The sequence below is a fragment of the Neovison vison genome, chromosome 5 (genome assembly GCF_020171115.1).
Source record: "Neovison vison isolate M4711 chromosome 5, ASM_NN_V1, whole genome shotgun sequence".
Lineage (NCBI taxonomy): Eukaryota > Metazoa > Chordata > Mammalia > Carnivora > Mustelidae > Neogale > Neogale vison.
In genome coordinates, this window is record NC_058095.1 from 35,121,211 (window position 1) to 35,139,226 (window position 18,016).

General features: G+C 37.0%; 1 protein-coding gene across 2 annotated transcripts in view; it reads right to left on the bottom strand.

Annotated features, from left to right (window-relative positions):
- Positions 1-18,016, bottom strand: part of USP32 (ubiquitin specific peptidase 32) — a 217,456-nt gene that overhangs the window by 33,560 nt on the left and 165,880 nt on the right. Inside the window, exons 13-17 of one of the 2 annotated variants that reach the window (XM_044248505.1) lie at positions 11,552-11,747; positions 9,138-9,313; positions 8,444-8,584; positions 4,478-4,637; positions 880-1,034 (exon numbers count right to left, since the gene is read on the bottom strand). In XM_044248505.1, coding sequence (XP_044104440.1) covers positions 880-1,034; positions 4,478-4,637; positions 8,444-8,584; positions 9,138-9,313; positions 11,552-11,747 — 828 coding nt within the window. The remainder of the gene's footprint in view (positions 1-879; positions 1,035-4,477; positions 4,638-8,443; positions 8,585-9,137; positions 9,314-11,551; positions 11,748-18,016) is intronic. The other variant, XM_044248506.1, reaches the window with a different exon arrangement.

Here is an 18,016-nt window from a genome sequence, read left to right on the forward strand (position 1 = left end):
AAAGAAATTTTCTTTAGTACCCAGTATGAAATTCAGTAAACATACTTATGATCAAGATGAAACATACTGGGAACCAAAAATACAAAATCAAAATTCTACAGCAGAATTACATGTGTTTGTTTGTGCTCCCAAAATTAAGTTATTTAATTCTAAGGGAGTTACTATTATGTTGGCATGTTAAGGAAGATACTATTATGTTGTTATTAATTCTAAGGGATATTATTAATTCTAAGGGAGATACTATTATGTTGGAATTCATTCAATTTTCATGAGAAAATTGAGACAGTTAAGTGACTTGCTCTGGGTTACAAGTGGCAGGGCCAGGATTTAATTCCTGGTGGTGTGGCTATAGGAATTGTGCTCTTAACTATTATACTATACTGCCTCTCAGTGGTGATCACAGGAAGATAAAAGAGGGAACAATGGGATACAGAACTGGTTAAAACTACTTATGATCCAATTTCAAAGTATAATCTGAAAATATTGCAATGTTAGGACGACTCTATAAGCAATTAATGACACTACATCAGAGGAGGATGGAAGAAACTGAAAAAAATTGAGCTAATTTTAATAATTAGGGGTAAGACGATGATAGAGTGAAGAATTTTCAGTATATACTTCTGTACTGTTTGGATTTTTTTTTTGGGTGCAAAATGGTGGTTTATTAAAGCACAGGGACAGGACCCGTGGGCAGGAAGAGCTGCTGCCCTGGGTTCTGAGGGATAGCAGGTTATGTACCCTGCGGTTGGGAGAAGGTGAGGGGAAGGGAGGTTTCAATGGAGTTTTCATATGCTAAAGAGGGCCTACAAGGTGCCAGGATCTACTGTTTGGATCTTGTCAGTACATGTACAAGTCACCTTACAACTGGGAATGACTTACCTCACTGTTGTAGAGCCACAGGCGCATATCTTCCTCTTTGATGCGTAGCCTTTGAGACAGATATTCATGAATTTCCTTGATGGTCTGCATTCGACTAAAACAGCCTGTATAGGCTAAGACCCGCTTTAATGGTGCATTCGGAGAAGGTACATTGCCTATGGTCATAGTAATCATAATAAGGAAAAAGGTAGATGTAAAAAAAAAAAAAAAAAAAAAGCGCCCCATTCAGCAATGATTGTTTTAGGAAATAATGATGAGAGATGAGAATTATAGGTTTAATAATTTTATAAATTAAGAAGCTTTAAAATGTAGACAGGAGACCAACTGTGAAAGGAAGAGCAACAAAACCAGAGGCCCAAGTAATAGGCAGTATTTTCGATGCCAAGAAAAGTGGCAAGTATCAACAACAGACACTGGTACCTTGGCTGCCCTCAGCAGGGTCACAATCAATAGCAAAATCAATATTCAATTTAAGAAGGGGGAAGATCATATGGGACTGGATCTGAATTCCATAGATAACTGAATTCATTAAAAAGAATTCCACAGGGAAAAAAAAAAAAAAAAGAATTCCACAGAAAACTGGATTCATTTAAAAAATAAAAAAAACATCGGCCCCAAATGGGATCACTTACGTTAAAGGTGTAAGGCTATAAACCAAGACTTAATACCTAACCTAACTACACTTTCAAACCCTAGAAATGTAACCTTTAACCAGTCAACATGGGAATTTCCAGGTCAGTACTAGGAAATTTGATAGACCCCTATTATTCCCTTTTAGAGCAAGACCTTGCCTAAAACAATGGAATCTTCGTGAAAAGTTTTCTTTTTTCCACTCTTCTATCTTTAACCCCCGCTTTTCTTTCTGTAGTTCTTGGGAGCACCCCTCTACTTGCTAGAAAGGATGTTGCCAAATCCATAAATCAATTAATAAAGCCAATTAGATCTTTAAAATTTACTTGGTTGAATTTTTGTTATTTAACAACCTGACCCACTTTCTTAAAATAAACTGTCTCTGAATTACTAATACCATCACTCTCAGTAATTAAGTGCCCCAATTACCTGGCACAGTAGTACAATTACACAAGAAACTTTTACTTAAAATTCCAAATAGGCATAGACTCTACAATGGCCAAACAGAGTTTAAAGTGAAACCAAGAACCTTCCCATGCCAAGAAAAAACTGCCCTGCTGAAAAGGTAGGAGGCAGGAAAACCGTATGGCCTGCCTGCAAAATAAGACGACAGCAGACATGATGTTGAATTCCAAGAGCGCTTAAGAAACAAAAAGAATGACAATAAGGGGAAAGAGAGAAAAGTGAATAAAGAATTTACCAAGTTTAATTAACCACCTGCTACTTCTAAAGAGAAGGGGGATGACGTGACAAGAGATGATGGAAATCAAAATAGGTTGCTAAAACAATCAACCAAACCTTGGTTAACTATTCAGCCAAAAACCCAGGCAAGAGCTGTAGCTTAAAATGGTCCTCTCTAGCTATAGTAGGTTATAGTTAACTGAGCAACCCCCCAAAAAAATGAACTTAGTGTATCAATATAATCCATTGAGGGTACAATTATACATGCCAGGTAATTTTCCACCCATCGAATGGAGACTTAGCTTCCTTCCTCTTATTAAATGCTTTTGAGTCTTCAACTATAAACTTCACAAATCAGAGAAAAGTATTGGTATCATCTGCTTTTTTAAGAGCTTCCAAAAAAAATTTACTCACCTAAAATAGGCTGAAAAATCTATAAGAAACAAAGACCCTGTAGACTTATCTGTCAACAAGGCTACATTTAAGTCATTGTTAACTGTGTCACAGTTTGTACATCCATCACTTCAAAAGTAATAAGAGTCTAGTAAACGGCCCTAATACACTAATGAGAAAGATGAAAAATATGTTATGACAGAACGAAACCCAACCATGATCAATTTTTAAACATAGTCTAGCAAGTTTTATACTATCAGCAAGCAAAGGATAATTCCTGACAGAAAATAAAAGAGCAAAATTTTCCAATTATACATCAGAGGATTAGTTATAAGATTACAGCAAGAAAGCATATTTTCATAAACTTCAAAATGATTAATGATTGATTTCAGAACTAATTAGTAAGGAATAAAATTTCAAATTAAGAATAAATTTGGAGCTACCCAGTTCTAAGATTCAGAAGCATTTGCAAGTGTAGTGTCCAAGTCAATTTCTATTATCTTAAGCCATGTAAGAAATTTATTTGAATTCTAGACAGTTTTTATAGCATAGCTCATTAAGCAGGCAGCCACTTATTACACATAATTTTGTGTTTTTGAGTAACACCAACAAATCTAGTGGAATTTACAGAAACAGCAAAAATCTAGGATCAGCACAAGAGTTACAAAGAATACTTACTAAAAGTGCAACAACACATCTTGCCTCTCATGTTATCTTTCAAAGAGAATTGAGAAAGATATATGCTATGGGTGTCATGGAAGCAAGGCGAATACTTTTATTCAATGGAAAATTAAATCAAGAAAATGTTTCATAGTGATTCTATTTTTACTGTTTCTTCATTTTGACATTTTCCCCAAAGACAAAGTTCGGTTAGGCAGAAGCCAATGCTTTGCTATAATTCTTACCAAAGAGAATGTGTAAGAATCTGCATATATTATGTGAATATAATCTTTAAGGAAGACATAAAACTATTTGATATCCAAATATAGGGTTGGTTTGGGTTCCCAGGTAGTTCTTACATCCTAAGTTATATTAATAACATTCTGGCATTGTTACACAAAGTCTCAGAGGGTATTATATTACCTCTTGGTAATATACCAAGTTACCTCTTGGTAAATGCTGAGGAAACATTCTCAGGCTCATCATACCCATATTCACACATTGTGTAAATGTGTAACTCATTACTTCTGCTGAAGAACAATGTCAAATATTTGCAAAGCAAAAGCATAAAGCAAGTTCTGCCCATCAATATAGTGTAACCTCACAGAGAAATCAAAGGGGAATTTTTGCCTGTAATACATTAAAATTGGAACTTACATGACATTTTGATAAGCCAGGCTTGATGTTTTTCAAAGCAAATGTGCCATTTTGATTTTCAAAAATATATTCTTCACTTTATATTATCTGTCTCTTATAAAGGCTCCTTGAACCAAGCATGAAAGATACTCTTTTGCCAAAAGAGTCTCCCCAAAACACCAACAAATAAACAAAAATATGATATTGTGAAAAGAATTACTTTTCAGAAACTTGAGTGGAGTTGGAAAGACCAGTCATCAATTGGCAGATTCTAACTTAGGGCAAACAAGTAATTTATAATGGCTTTTTTTCAAAGAAAAAAATGTATGTGAAATTTATTCTATTTATTTTCTTTGTATGTTTAAAAACCAGAAAAGGAAACAATTCTTCTCAGTTTGATGCTGAGACTTTGCCACTACCCCGTCTAGTCTTGCGCATGACCATAGATCTAAGCCCCACAGATGATTTACTGATTCTGTATGAAAGCGGATGGGTGTATGTGTTAGGACAGTGGCACCAGACTTTGAGCAAGTTGGTTGTTTCTGTTTTTGTTTTTTTTAAAGAAATGCATGGTATTCTTGCTGCATTCTTAAGTTACCTCTTGGTAAATGCTGAGGAAACATTCTCAGGCTCATCATACCCATATTCACCCAGATGTTAGACTGCTGTGTCCGAGCAGCAGGCTGCTGTCTTAGGAAGAGAAGATAGCGAGGAAATAACTCCAGCTCTGGGATTTCTGTCTTGCTATTCTTGATCACCTATTGTTATAAAAGATATAATGTGATCACTATAAAAGAAGAAACAAAATGTCATTTTTTATCAAATTTCTGAGATTTTGAAACTAAAATGTTCAACAGGTTCACTACTTGTATTTGTTCGATTACAGAGATTCATAGATTTAAATTACATGGGTTTAAATACTCTCAGGCTCCTGGTCCTAAACTCATCTTCTAAGATTTGAACTCCTGGTGAGTATTTTCTCCTCTTTCATTTAAAAGCAAGTAACATTGAAATTAAGGGGGGAAATCTTAAATATTATCTATAATTCTATTACCTTCACACTATAATTCTTCTCACTTTTACATACTTCATATATAAATGATGCTCTTTTTTTTTTTTTTTTTTAAAGATTTCATTTATTTGACAGAGAGATGCAGCAGGAGAGGGAATACAAGCAGGGGGAATGGAAGAGGGAGAAGCAGGCTTCAGGCAGAGCAAGGAGCCCGATGTGGGGCTTGATCCCAGGACACTGGGATCATGACCTGAGCCGAAGGCAGATGCTTACCACCTAAGCCACCCAGGCACCCCTAAATGGTCTTTTAAGCGACAAATTCTTAGGACTGGAGCTAGAAGTTAAAAAGTATGGAAGGCCATATCATTAACTGTCTAAGTCATTTTGCCACCTGAAGTGTAGCAATTTACAATATCCTCAGAAATTTATGAATGTACTTCCCTCATAAAACCTTATCAGTGGACATCATTTGAAAATACCTGGTTTCTTTAACACATATAAAAAGAGTATTATAAATTTGCCTAAAATTTTATTTATTAGTTTTTTTTTTAAAGATTTTATTTATTTGAAAGACAGAGATCATAAGTAGGCAGAGAGGCAGAGAGAGAGGAGGAAGCAGGCTCCCTGCTGAGCACAGAGGCGGGTGTAGGGCTCGATCCCAGGACCCTGAGCTCATGACCTGAGCCAAAGGCAGAGGCTTTAACCCACTGAGCCACCCAGGTGCCCCTCTTATATTAGTTTTAAGAATAGAAATGTTTTCATATAAAAATTTGCTATGTTCTACTGTAACTGCTTTGTTCCATGTATTTTTGTCTATGATTAAAACAATTACTCTGGATGCACAAAATTGAGATTCATGTTGAAACTGGATTTTTTAGTAACTCCCTCCAAATAATATGCTTGCCAGCCCAAAGATACTGGAAAACATTTCATTAAAAATATCGCTCTAAGAATTTTAAGAGTAGAACATTATCAATTTAGTATTCCAAAAGGATAGCAGGATTAACCTACTTTAAAACACAAAATCATACACAATCTTTAACAGTCTCAAGTGAACAGGTTTTATTTTATTTCCCTCTGCCCTAGTAACCAATATCTTCTGCAGTAGATCATTTTCCAATATCAAGAGTAAAGAACAGTAAAGAACCAAATGAAAACAATGCTACAAATCTTTAGGACTTTTCCTTAACAGTATTCCACATGTTCTGTTATTCTATAGTATGGCACTTGAAAAGCTCCTTTGGGGAGCTTTTTCAAATCCTACTTAAATGATTAAGCAAGAAAGGGCTCTCCCTGGTATTCTAGACTGCTGGAAGAAGTCTGTCCACTTCTGGGCAGGTACTAATAGTTACAAAGCCAACCATAATTTCTTGTAATTTCAGTTTAATATGATCTGAGGAAGCATTAATAATTCGGTATTAGTAGTTGACAGGCTACATAGAACATACCTTTGGCAGAATCTGAACTGATAATGAAGTAGTTTTTATAATATGCATCTTGTTTGCCAAGATAACAAGTGAGTTTGTGAAAATTTACAAATTAATAAAGTCTTACGCACAAACATACAAAAACACTTATTTATTTACATTTTAATTATTCTTATCTTTGAACTTCTTAACTTCAGTGGCAACTGCCAAACAATAGATGGAATTCCACGTGCAAGAATTTACCTTAAAGAGATCACACATGTTTGGAAAAAACCCTGAGATCAAGACCTGAGCTGAGATCAAGAGTCGAACGCTTAACCGACTGAGCTACCCAGGCACTCCAAAGATATTTTTATATAAACAGTATGACTTACACATCATAAAAGCATTCATTTTTAACCTTGCCATGGCAAAATATTTAGTATTCTCTCTACCTGAAAACACCATTTTAAATGTTTTTTGCAGCATTTTTTTCCTGATATTAGGCAAATGTGTCATATTTAGAGATGAAAAAATTCTATCAAGCCAGCAAATGCAGCTCTGATCTAGTAAAATCACTTTAATATTTGTCTGACATAAATGTAAAAAAACATGATCTTGTGTGAGGCTCTGAAAATGATCTTAATGATGATGATGATATTAGCAATGGTCAACATTTACTGACCACTTACTGTAAATCAGATGCTGCGTTAATAATAATCATATGTATTATTTAATTATCAAAACAAGTAGATACTGTTACCTCCATTTTCAGAGGAGTAGCGAAGTAGATACTGTTAGCTCCATTTTACAGAGGAGGAAGAAACTAAGATTTAGAGATTGGAACACTGGTAATCCAAATTTAGGCAGACTCTAAAACATCAAACTATATATATGTCAAAAACGATTATCACAGTGTTTTCCCAGATATATTCCCAGATATAGAATATTAAGCTAGAGCTGGAAAGTCCCAGAAATTAAGCAACCATTTGAAGGATTACCCCACCTCCCAATAAATAAAGGATATATGTTTACATATCTCTATATATTTGTATTTATACATTTATACATGTATTTGTATTTATACATCTAGGAGTTCTGATGCCAAATACAAGCAGGAACCTTTTGGAGCCAACAAACTCAAAACCCAAATTCCTGATTCTCACTTGAACACAATTCTTTATAAACATAATTATTAATAAGTCACAATCAACATCAAAATTATAGACTAAGGCTTTATAGCAGACTTCTACTCTCTTTGGAAGTGATCTAAGTTACTATATCTCATTTACGCCAACTTTTCTGGTATAAGAAAATTCTATCTTGGACATTATATGATGGAGAGTGCTTCCTGATCTACAAAAGGAACCTTATTACGAAGCATTTTACTGCACTGATAATGCAAAGAGTATTCAGGGTATGTGTCCCGTTGCTTATGGTATAAGCCCAACAGTATAATGGTATAGTTAACTCGCTAATGTTTTGTTGTTATATTCTTCAAGTCTTTTAAATTACTTTAGAGCATTTTATTTATGCTCTGAATGACTCATCCTAGTAATGGTGTCAATCAGAATTCACTTGCTTGCATTCCTGTTATGATCATTTTTGTGTCCTTCTTTCAAGAAGACGAAACACAAAAATCCACCAACAACTATGGGATGAACCAATCCCTAACTGGATGCCTGTGTGGTTAATGAAAATAACAGTCTCAGAAGTAATCACTGCACCACTTCCCCTATGGTCACTGAACTTTTTGGCACTGGCTTTCAGAATTCTGCTCCAGCCTAAGCCCTATATTATTCTAAAGTCTATGTTTATATGGATGGCTTATTTAATAGCCTAGCCTAATAATTCCTTGACTTAAGTCTAGTGACTATTTCCTCCACCCCAGGTAAGACACCCATTTCCACAGGCACATCACTATAGAGCGGGTACTAATACAGTGCTTGGTTAATGTATGAATAAATGAATGAATAAGTGATTAAATATAAAGGAACCTAAATTTTGTTCAACTAATTTACAGGTACTGAGCACTCTGCTATCATAAGAAAGTACTAATTTGTGGATAGTGGGATTCATATAGCAAAGTAATGGAAGACCCAAAGTAGGACTGTTCCTTATATAAAGCTCCATTGGTTATACTTACAGGTCTAGGTAGAGCCAGGTTTGCTCCATACCAGTGATAAAGTGCTCTCCACACAGGTTCTGGGACCATTTCATAATCTCTTCCATGGATCAGCTGTGGGGTTCGTTTTAATCGTCCTCCTTCTAGTGTTAGTGATGTAGCCTTAGAAAGAATGGAATACAAATGTTGGTTTTTAATATTTCTAGTATTACAGTCTCTTGTGTTTTAACAAAATCTAGATACAGGAGAACAAACACATATGTCACTACTCAGTTTCATGTTACTGGAAAATCATTTTCTAAAAGAGATTTTTATTTTTAACTTCCAAAGTCAATTATTTAAGAAAGAGAACTCAAGGCAAATCATTTGAAAAATTACTGGAGCATTTGGAAATAAGACTGGTTTTCACAAATTTCTTTCAAACAACAGAAAATATTATTTTGGAAAAAAAAATTCCACATACACATAAAAACTACATTTTCCCAGTAGCTGTCCTAAGTAAGACTATTTCTAAGGATTACTACACTGCTTCTGTGCAATTACTAAATCATAAAATATCCTCATGGAAATATACTATGCAGAGACACCCACCTACAACAGGTTAATTTAATGAACTGTGAATGTACGAATGTCTTGCTATACGTTAAAACCTCTAGAATGAAACTTACTTGCCACCTGAAAGGGAATTATTTTAAGTAGATGTCATATCACCTACCTTTACAGGTTCTTGAGTTACTAGTGGCTGGTTATCTATAGCCCCTGGTTTCTGAGGATTGAGATGCAACAAAATATTCCCATTGGCTCCTAGCAAACACTGGTTGTTATTGTCAGAAGTGTTATGTTGTCGAGCAAAGCACATATCTGCCCCTGGTGTGGCAGAATACAGAAAGCCTGTAAGGGAAAAGAGGATGGAATCTCTTTATTTGTAGTTATTATACATAAATTAGTTTGACTATATGAACTCAATGTCCATATATTAGATTAATGCTGTTTTTCTGTTGGCATGTCAGTACAGTGTAAGATTCTGGCAACTCTGTAGAAGATAGGAAATACACACGTAATCCTTCTGGATAACACCTAGCATAACACTAGGTGGAAAAAAAGCTTTAAAAACTGTTACCAAATTACCAAATGAAGCCCCTGACTGGCACAGTTGGGTAAGTGCCCAACTCTTGATTTCAGCTCAGGTCATGATCTCACAGTCATGAGATCTAGCCCATGTCAGGCTCTATACTCAGCATGGAGTCTTGCTTGGGATTCTCTCTCCCCCTCTGGCTCCCACTCCCTTCACCCTGATTCACATGCTCTCTCTCTAAAATAAATAAACACAAATCTAAAAAACCACCACAACAAAAAAACAAAAAACCATGACCAAACTGTGGCCAAATGAACATGTAGCCAGCCTCCTAAAATATCTAATAACTCACAATAATTATACACCTTTTAATAGAAAAGAAGATGTATGGCCAAACAGCTGGGCTCTCACAGAGTCACCCTTAATTCTTCTTTTCCACCTGTAAACACATTCCAAATGTTCTTAAGAGACTGGTCATAAGAAGTCTCTAAACCAAAGCGAAGGAGCTAAAACAAGAACTCTTAACAGAAGAGTGCCAGGGAGGAGGGAACTTTCCTAGTAAATTTATTTCAAAGGAAGGCATGTTAGGTTACAAGAGAAAAATGCACACAGAAAAATGATTAATAATGACTTAAGAGTTATGAAACTCAATGGTATTTTAAGGTATTTCAACTCTGGGGGCGCCTGGATGGTTCAGTGGGTTAAGCCTCTGCCTTCGGCTCAGGTCATGTTCTCAGGGTCCTGGGATTGAGCCCTGCATTGGGCTCTCTGCTCAGCAGGGAGCCTCTTCCCACCCCCCTTCTCTGCCTATTTGTGATCTCTGTCTGTCAAATAAATAAATAAAAACTTAAAAAAAAAAAGGTATTTCAACTCTGAACAACAGACTAACCATTCTAGCCATCAATTGGGCAAACATTCTAGCCATCAGCCACTTTAAACCTTTTGTCTGGTGGGGCACTGCTCAGACTATGGATAGCACAGGACCTTAGAGAGGGTTAAAAATAATCTTGGTGTTAAAAAATAATCTTGGTGTTAAAGCTCATCAGAGACAGAACTTCTAGGAGTGCTAAATGGGGAAGGGGTGCCTGGGTGGCTCAGAGGGTTAAGCTCAGGTCTTGATTTCAGGGTCCTGGGATCGAGCCCCATATCAGGCTCTCTGCTCAGCAGGAAGCCTGCTGCTCTGCCTACTAGTGATCTCTCTGTCAAACAAATAAATTTTTAAAAAATCTTAAAAAAAAGAAAATCAGATAGGGAAGAAGGAGAAGTAGATTTTACAAAGAACTTTGTAGAGAAGAGGCTAGCTCTGTCCGATTTGCTGGATCTCAGAGATGAAGTAAGAGTAAACTTGAGAGTACTGCCGCTGTTACCAGCAGAGGGATCAGTTCAACTCAGCTCTGCCACAAAAACGTCAAAGCATTTTCCCCAAATGTGTAGGAACACGGAGTTTTAGGTATGACTAAAGGACTGCAAAGGATTATGGGATGCATTTTGACTTTTTCTCAAGAGTTTCACAAAATAATCCCCTAATTCCAGCCTGAAATGTCTGCAGAATCTAATATGAGGGTGCACTTAACCCAGTGAAGGCAGAGAGTCTTGGAGATGGAATTTTAGATTTTCTCAAAAACTGTCTCCCCAAACGATTGACAAAATAATTAAATAGCGATATGGAGAGAAGTAGCTTTAATCAATGAAAATAGTGAAACTATATATATATATATATACACAAATGAACTTATTTAAGTAGGCTCATGCCCAACCTGGGCCTTGAACCACAACCCTAAAATCAAGAGCTGCATGCTCTACTGACAAGAGTCAGCCAGGTACCCCAACAGCGAACATATTTTCAAATTGAGAGATTCATGAAATAGAATACAGAAGAGTTTCTCTTTGTAAAGTTACTAATATATTCAAGAATTTTATAACTGACCATTTCATTCAAAACTTATTTCTGTGAACAGACGTCTGGTTATATCCTACGAAGCACATTCTCTGACACAGTATACTCTTTTAAGATGTGACCTTGAATAAACTTTATGGGAAGCAAGCCATCTTACCACTGCCAGCAGTTTCTGAGGCTTCAGATGCAGAAGAAATGTTGTCTGAAAACTTCTCTTCTGTGGTATTCACATAGCTGAGGCTGCCTCCTCCGATTCTATCTTCACTCTGCTCTATACAATGTACTGCTGTTCCAAATGAGTATTTCCCTCCATTCAGAACAGATGACGGCTCAATTACAACAGGGCTGGCATCCTAAAAAATCATGAGGTCAGAAATTAAAAGGTACAATTTAATAATCCAAGCACTAAGCAGGTTTCGAAAATGAATCTCCAAATTATCTATTGCTTTTAATCCTCCTGTAGTTAGCTACTTCCAATTAAGAACATTTTAATCTGTAACTAAATTTCAGTTTTTTCAAAGGGGATGTGTGTGTGTAAATAAAATTGATAAAGCAGACTGGGGACACATACCACAAAGGACTCTGTGACACAAAGGGAGTGAGTGATGTATGTACGTACATGTGTTTATTTTATTCAAATATCTTTTTTAAAGATTTTATTTATTTATTTGACAGAGAGCACAAGTAGGCAAAATGGAAGGCAAAGGGAGAGAGAGAAGCAGGCTCCCCGCTGAGCAGGGAGCCCCACGGGAGCGCCACGCCGGGCTCAATTCCAGGACCCTGGGATCATGACCTGAGCTAAAGACAAGACAGTCAACTTACTGAGTCACCCAGGTGCCCCTGTTTATTTATTATCTTCTAAAGTAAGTACTATGCTCAACGTGGACCTTAAAAGCGTGACCCTGAGATCAAGAATTGCATGCTCTGGGGCACCTGGGAGGCTCAGTTGTTTAGCGTCTGCCTTCAGCTCAGGTCATGACTCTAGGGTCCTGGGATCCAGCCCAGCATATGCCTTCCTACTTGGTGGGAAGCCAGCTTCTCCCTCTTCCACTCCCCCTGCTTGTGTTCCCTTTCTCACTGTCTCTCTCTGTCAAATAAGCAGAAAATATTCGGGGTAGGGTGGGGAAAAGAAGGTCCTTCTTACTCATGGGAGGGTCAGCTTTTTTTTTTTTTTTAAGATTTTATTTATTTATTTGAAGGACAGAGATGACAAGTAGGCAGAGAGGCAGGCAGAGAGAGAGGAAGGGAAGCAGGCTCCCTGTGGAGCAGAGAGCCCGATTCGGGGCTTGATCCCAGCACCCTGAGATCATGACCTGAGCCAAAGGCAGAGGTTTTAACCCACTGAGCCACCCAGGCACCCCAAGGGGGTCAGCCTTTTTTTTAAAAAAAAAAAAAAGTAGGGGGCATTGCATGCTCTGCCCACTGAGCCAGCCAGCCAGTTGGCCAGGTGCCCCTGACACAAACTAATTTAGGCCTTTATTCTGTCGAAAACTGAAAATTATGGAAGGTTTCTTTTAATATTTAAAAAATTAAATAATATTTATTTTCTTTTTATTATTACAGATTACACGGTCACTGCAAGAACTACAGAAGAATATCATAAATATGCTAAATGATCCCAGCATTTAGCATTAACTACAGTTGATATTTTGGTGTGTTTCCTTTATTTTTTCATGACTGAAAACACACACACACGTAAAAAATAAATAGTGTGGAATATATAGTTAGAACTAAGGGCAGTGCTCTGACTTACCAGCTATGTGACCTTTCAGGATAACTTTTTTTAAAGTAGGCTCCACTCCCAGCATGGAGTCAAACACAGGGCTTGAACACACGACCCTCAGATCAAGACCTGAGCCCAGATCAAGAGTCAGATACTTAACGGACTCCTGACCCACTCAGGTACCCCCACAATAAGTAAATTTCTAAGCCTTGGATTCTTCATGGGTAAAAATCAGGGTAATGTTAGTATCTATCTCAGAGTTACTGTAAAGATTACTTAAGCGACACAGGTAAAGTGCTTAGTGTTTAGTAAATATGAACCATCATTCTGGTTGCTATAAAACTGATATTACATTTTATTTTTTTTTAAAGATTTTTTTTTTAAAATTTATTTGACAGACAGCAATCACAAGCAGGCAGAGAGGCAGGCAGAGAGAGAGGAAGGGAAGCAGGCTTCCTGCTGAGCAGAGAGCCCGATGTGGGGCTCGATCCCAGGACCCTGGGATCATGACCTGAGCTGAAGGCAGAGGCTTAACCCACTGAGCCACCCAGGCGCCCCTGATATTACATTTTAAACACAGCATAGAGTTTTCTTTTTCTTTCACTCAACATTATATCCACAGGATTTTTCTGTGAAAGGCTTTCAAATGGAGCAGTATAATCCATTTTTTGCTTTAATAAGTACTCCACAGAAAGGACAGAAATGGAAACCTGAGACACATGCTAGAGGGCTCCTATACTGGGGCACCTGGGTGGCTCAGTCACAGCTCTTGATGTCAGCTCAGGTCATGATCAGGTGCTATGATGAGCTCCTTCCTCAGTAGGGAGTCTACTTGAGATTCTCTCTACCCCTCTCCCCTTCCTGCATGGTCTCTCTCTCTCTCAAATAAATATAAGTAAATCTTAAAAAAAAAAAATAAGGCTCCTATAATAATTCAAGGCAAGAGATTGTAAGGTAATAAACCATAAAGATAGATCCAGAATTAAGGAGATGGAGAGAAGAACATGGACTAAGAATATGTAAGAGGTGAAAAAATTTGACAACTAATTGTGTATAAAAAAGAGGCAAAGATAATTCCAAGGTAGAACCTGAGGTACTGGCATAGATGACTAGATGGGAGTTGACACCTTTATAAGATAAAGTTTATGAGTTAATGGGATCACCTGGGGGAATGAGCTTATTTTGGGATATTCTTTTTGAGTTACCTGGGACACTTGAGTCTTGTGCTCAGGACAGAAAAAGAGGCAGAATATAAAAATCTGAAGGTCAAGAGCTTCCTGAAGCCTAAGAACATGGTGTATGTAAAATAAGGGGAGAATAATATTTATAAAATCTGTAATGTAAGAATCTAGAGACTGGGGGGCGCCTGGGTGGTTCAGTGGGTTAAAGCCTCTGCCTTCAGCTCAGGTCATGATCCCAGAGTCCTGGGATCTCAGCTCCGCGGGGAGCCTGCTTCCTCCTCTCTCTCGCTCTCTGTCTGCCTCTCTGCCTGCTTGTGATCTCTGTCTGTCAAATAATTAAAAAAAAAAAAACAACAATCTAGAGACTGAATGATGAAAGAAAAATCAAGAGACTGTATAGTACCAGAAGCTGAGATGACTAGCACAGAATTATTTTCTACTAAGTTTAGTGACAGAAAAACATAAAGATAAGACTGAGAATGTATATCTATGAATGTCTTTAGAAGATCAGGACATTTGCAATTGAGAGGGTAAAGAAACTAAAGGGATTTACCAGTGAAACAAGGTCCAAAAGGCATCTGAGAAGATATGCAATAGCATGGGTAGAAGAACTCAAGTGGCATTCAACAAACACTGACATGCATTTTATGGAAAAAACTGATTGCTGGAGGTACTGCTTATAAAACAAATGACCCAACCCAAGAAAAATATCCAATTTAAAAGACAAGCTCCAAGTAACACCATAGCAATAGCACAGTGGGACCTTTAGTTTCTTTTAATGCAATTAGAACATCCCTAATTTTAGCCCAGAGAGACACTGGATCAACATTTTATTAGATGCTTTCTCCTGTATCATCTATAAGCCAGGTGAATACTATCAATTCATAGATCCTTCAGAAGCCAGCTCTGAAAAAATTTCAATGCCTTTAACTGAAAGAGTGGCAAGAAGAATGAGAATAAAACCTAGGTTCCTTTCTACAAACCAATTCACTTTTGGGATTAAGTTTTTTAAAATAGCAATTGTTAAAACTGCAAACAATTCAAAAGCATGTAGATTCTTTATTACAGATCCTAATGTTGGCATCTTCTGTCAATTAATACGTTTCCTAAAGTGTAGAAAAGGTACCAGATTATTCTGCGTATTAATAACTAGTTCGCAGTGAAAAAGTTATTCCCTATTCAATTCTCTTTCAATCCTCTAATTACTTCAAGGAAACGGTCCTCGTTTGGTACTGATGTGCTAATCTTTTTTTCCTAATGTGCTAATCTAATACTTGATCTGCTAATGTAACACCTGATAATTTCTCTTTTTAACAGAGAACAGACCTTAATACTACTCTTTAAAGGGCAACACTGTTTAGCTGGAATTTGATATTATATCTTATTTTCACTGAATTTATTTTTATTTTGACCTTCTATTTCTGGAGTGTGACACTGATTTTCTATTTAAGATGCTGATATCAACAGTTCACTTTAAAAAGACATTTATTTACATAAAAATGATAAAGTTATTTAAATAAACACATTAAGCACATAACTATATGGCAAAATATGATGGCCATAGTACACAAATTACTAAAAAATGGGAATCTACGTTAAATATGGATTTGGGGCCATTAGGATTTTATTTCTTTTTAAGTAAGCTCTATGCCCAACATGGGGCCTGAACTCATGATCTGGCAAGAATCGCATGTTCTACTGAAAGAGCCAGCGATGGTGGTGCCCCCCACCATCAGTATTTTAAATTAGACTATCCACCAAAGAAGTCAAATTGTATGTACAACAAAACAAAAATGACCTATGGCCAAAGAATTAGAAACGTAAACTAGGTTTGAGTAGTTTATATTATTAATCCTATGTTTGGCCTTTGTGTGTGGATTTCATGGCAATTTCTTAAAGATAATATTGATCTTCTCAAAGACAATATTGATCTCTTCACAGCTTTTCTTTTTCTTTTTCTTTTTTTAAAGATTTTATGTATTTATTTGACAGAGAGAAATCACAAGTAGATGTTGAGTCCATACCAACAGAAATGGATTTAAGTTTCAAAATTTTTCGTAAATAAGATGACTTATTGGGGCGCCTGGGTGGCTCAGCAGGTTAAAGCCTCTGCCTTTGGCTCAGGTCATGATCCCAGGTTCCTGGGATCGAGCCCCGCATCGGGCTCTCTGCTCAGGCGGGAGCCTGCTTCCTCCTCTCTCTCTGCCTGCTTCTCTGCCTATATTTATAGGTATATTTAAAGATTTTATTTATTTACTTGACAGAGAGGTCACAAGTAGGCAGAGAGGCAGGCAGAGAGAGAGGGGGAAGTAGGCTCCCGGCTAAGCAGAGAGCCAGATGCAGGGCTCCAATCCCAGGACCCTAAGATCATGACCAGAGCCGAAGGCAGAGGCTTAACCCACTGAGCCACCCAGGTACCCTACATGAAACTATTCTTATTTCTTATTCTGAACAGTTTAGTCCTTAGGATGAAATCTACAGATATTATTGGTAAGAAAATGGGGTGCTAAAAATATTACCAGGCATTAAATCTGTTAAGTTTTACAATAATTCAGCAATAGACTAATTGTAATAGCTTATCAGAGACCGCAATCTTTGTCACCAGTGACTTCACACTATACCATATGCTTTTAACATGGTGCAGTGAATGATAACCTTTTTAGATAGAGAATAAAGGCTTTTCTTCACTTATTTTCCAATGTTCCAACTAGAGTGGTCTATCTTCTTATTGCCTGGCTTGTTTTTCTATTCCAGGAATCTACTGCTCTCAGTGTCGAGCAGTGTCTGAAACTGCCACCATTACTCCGGTTCTTTCTTCTTCCCCCTTCTTTGTCCTATTTTTTAGGTCATTGCTTCCACCCTTGTCTTTCAGTGAAATTGTCAACATTTTCAGTTGACTAATCTTATGACTGACTACTTTCCTTCTACATCTTAAACAAACCAATAATGGTCATATACATAGTCACTGGCTCTGAGTGTTATTTCCAGTTGCTCTGGGAAACTTTTTCCCCTTAAATATCAAAGGATCTTGTTTTATTTTTACTGACTTCTGGCTCTGGAACTCTCAGCAACTACCCTGTGTTTTCAGAAGACAGGTCTCTAGGTAGATAAAGTTTCACCAATGGTGAAAAACTTCATCCTCCTCTGAGCTCTGAGTCACTGACTTCCAAAAGGGATATGTGGCACTTTAATAGAAGATAATTCTACTTTAAGCATGTCATGATTTCTTTTGAGTTGTGTCAGTGTTTAATGGTATTCCAAAATAAGGGTCAGGATTCACTTTCTTCTCTATCAATGATGATGCTACTTTCTTCTACATATATGTGTACTACAACTATTCATGAACCTAACTACTAGTTATGTCAATTTTATATTTCATTAGTCTGCAAGGCTGGTTTTTGAAAAATGGAAGGTAGTATGGAGTAATGGAAAAAGTACTAAGATAGGAGTCAAGAGACCTGAAACTCTAGAAAATCTAGATCAGGAATAAAATATTTGCCCAATACAACTCTGTGCAATTACAAAACCTAAAGGGCCCTCAGAAGCTCTGCAAGTTTAGAAAAGAGAAGTGCTTAAAGTGCTTTCTAACTGCAAAGTCACATACCAACCAATAATACATAATAGTAAAATCTGTACATGAGTAGTAAGAGCTGCTCTCTCAGCTCTTAAACAGGAGGGAAAGACAAGAATATATACTACAATGATGACAGAAAAGATT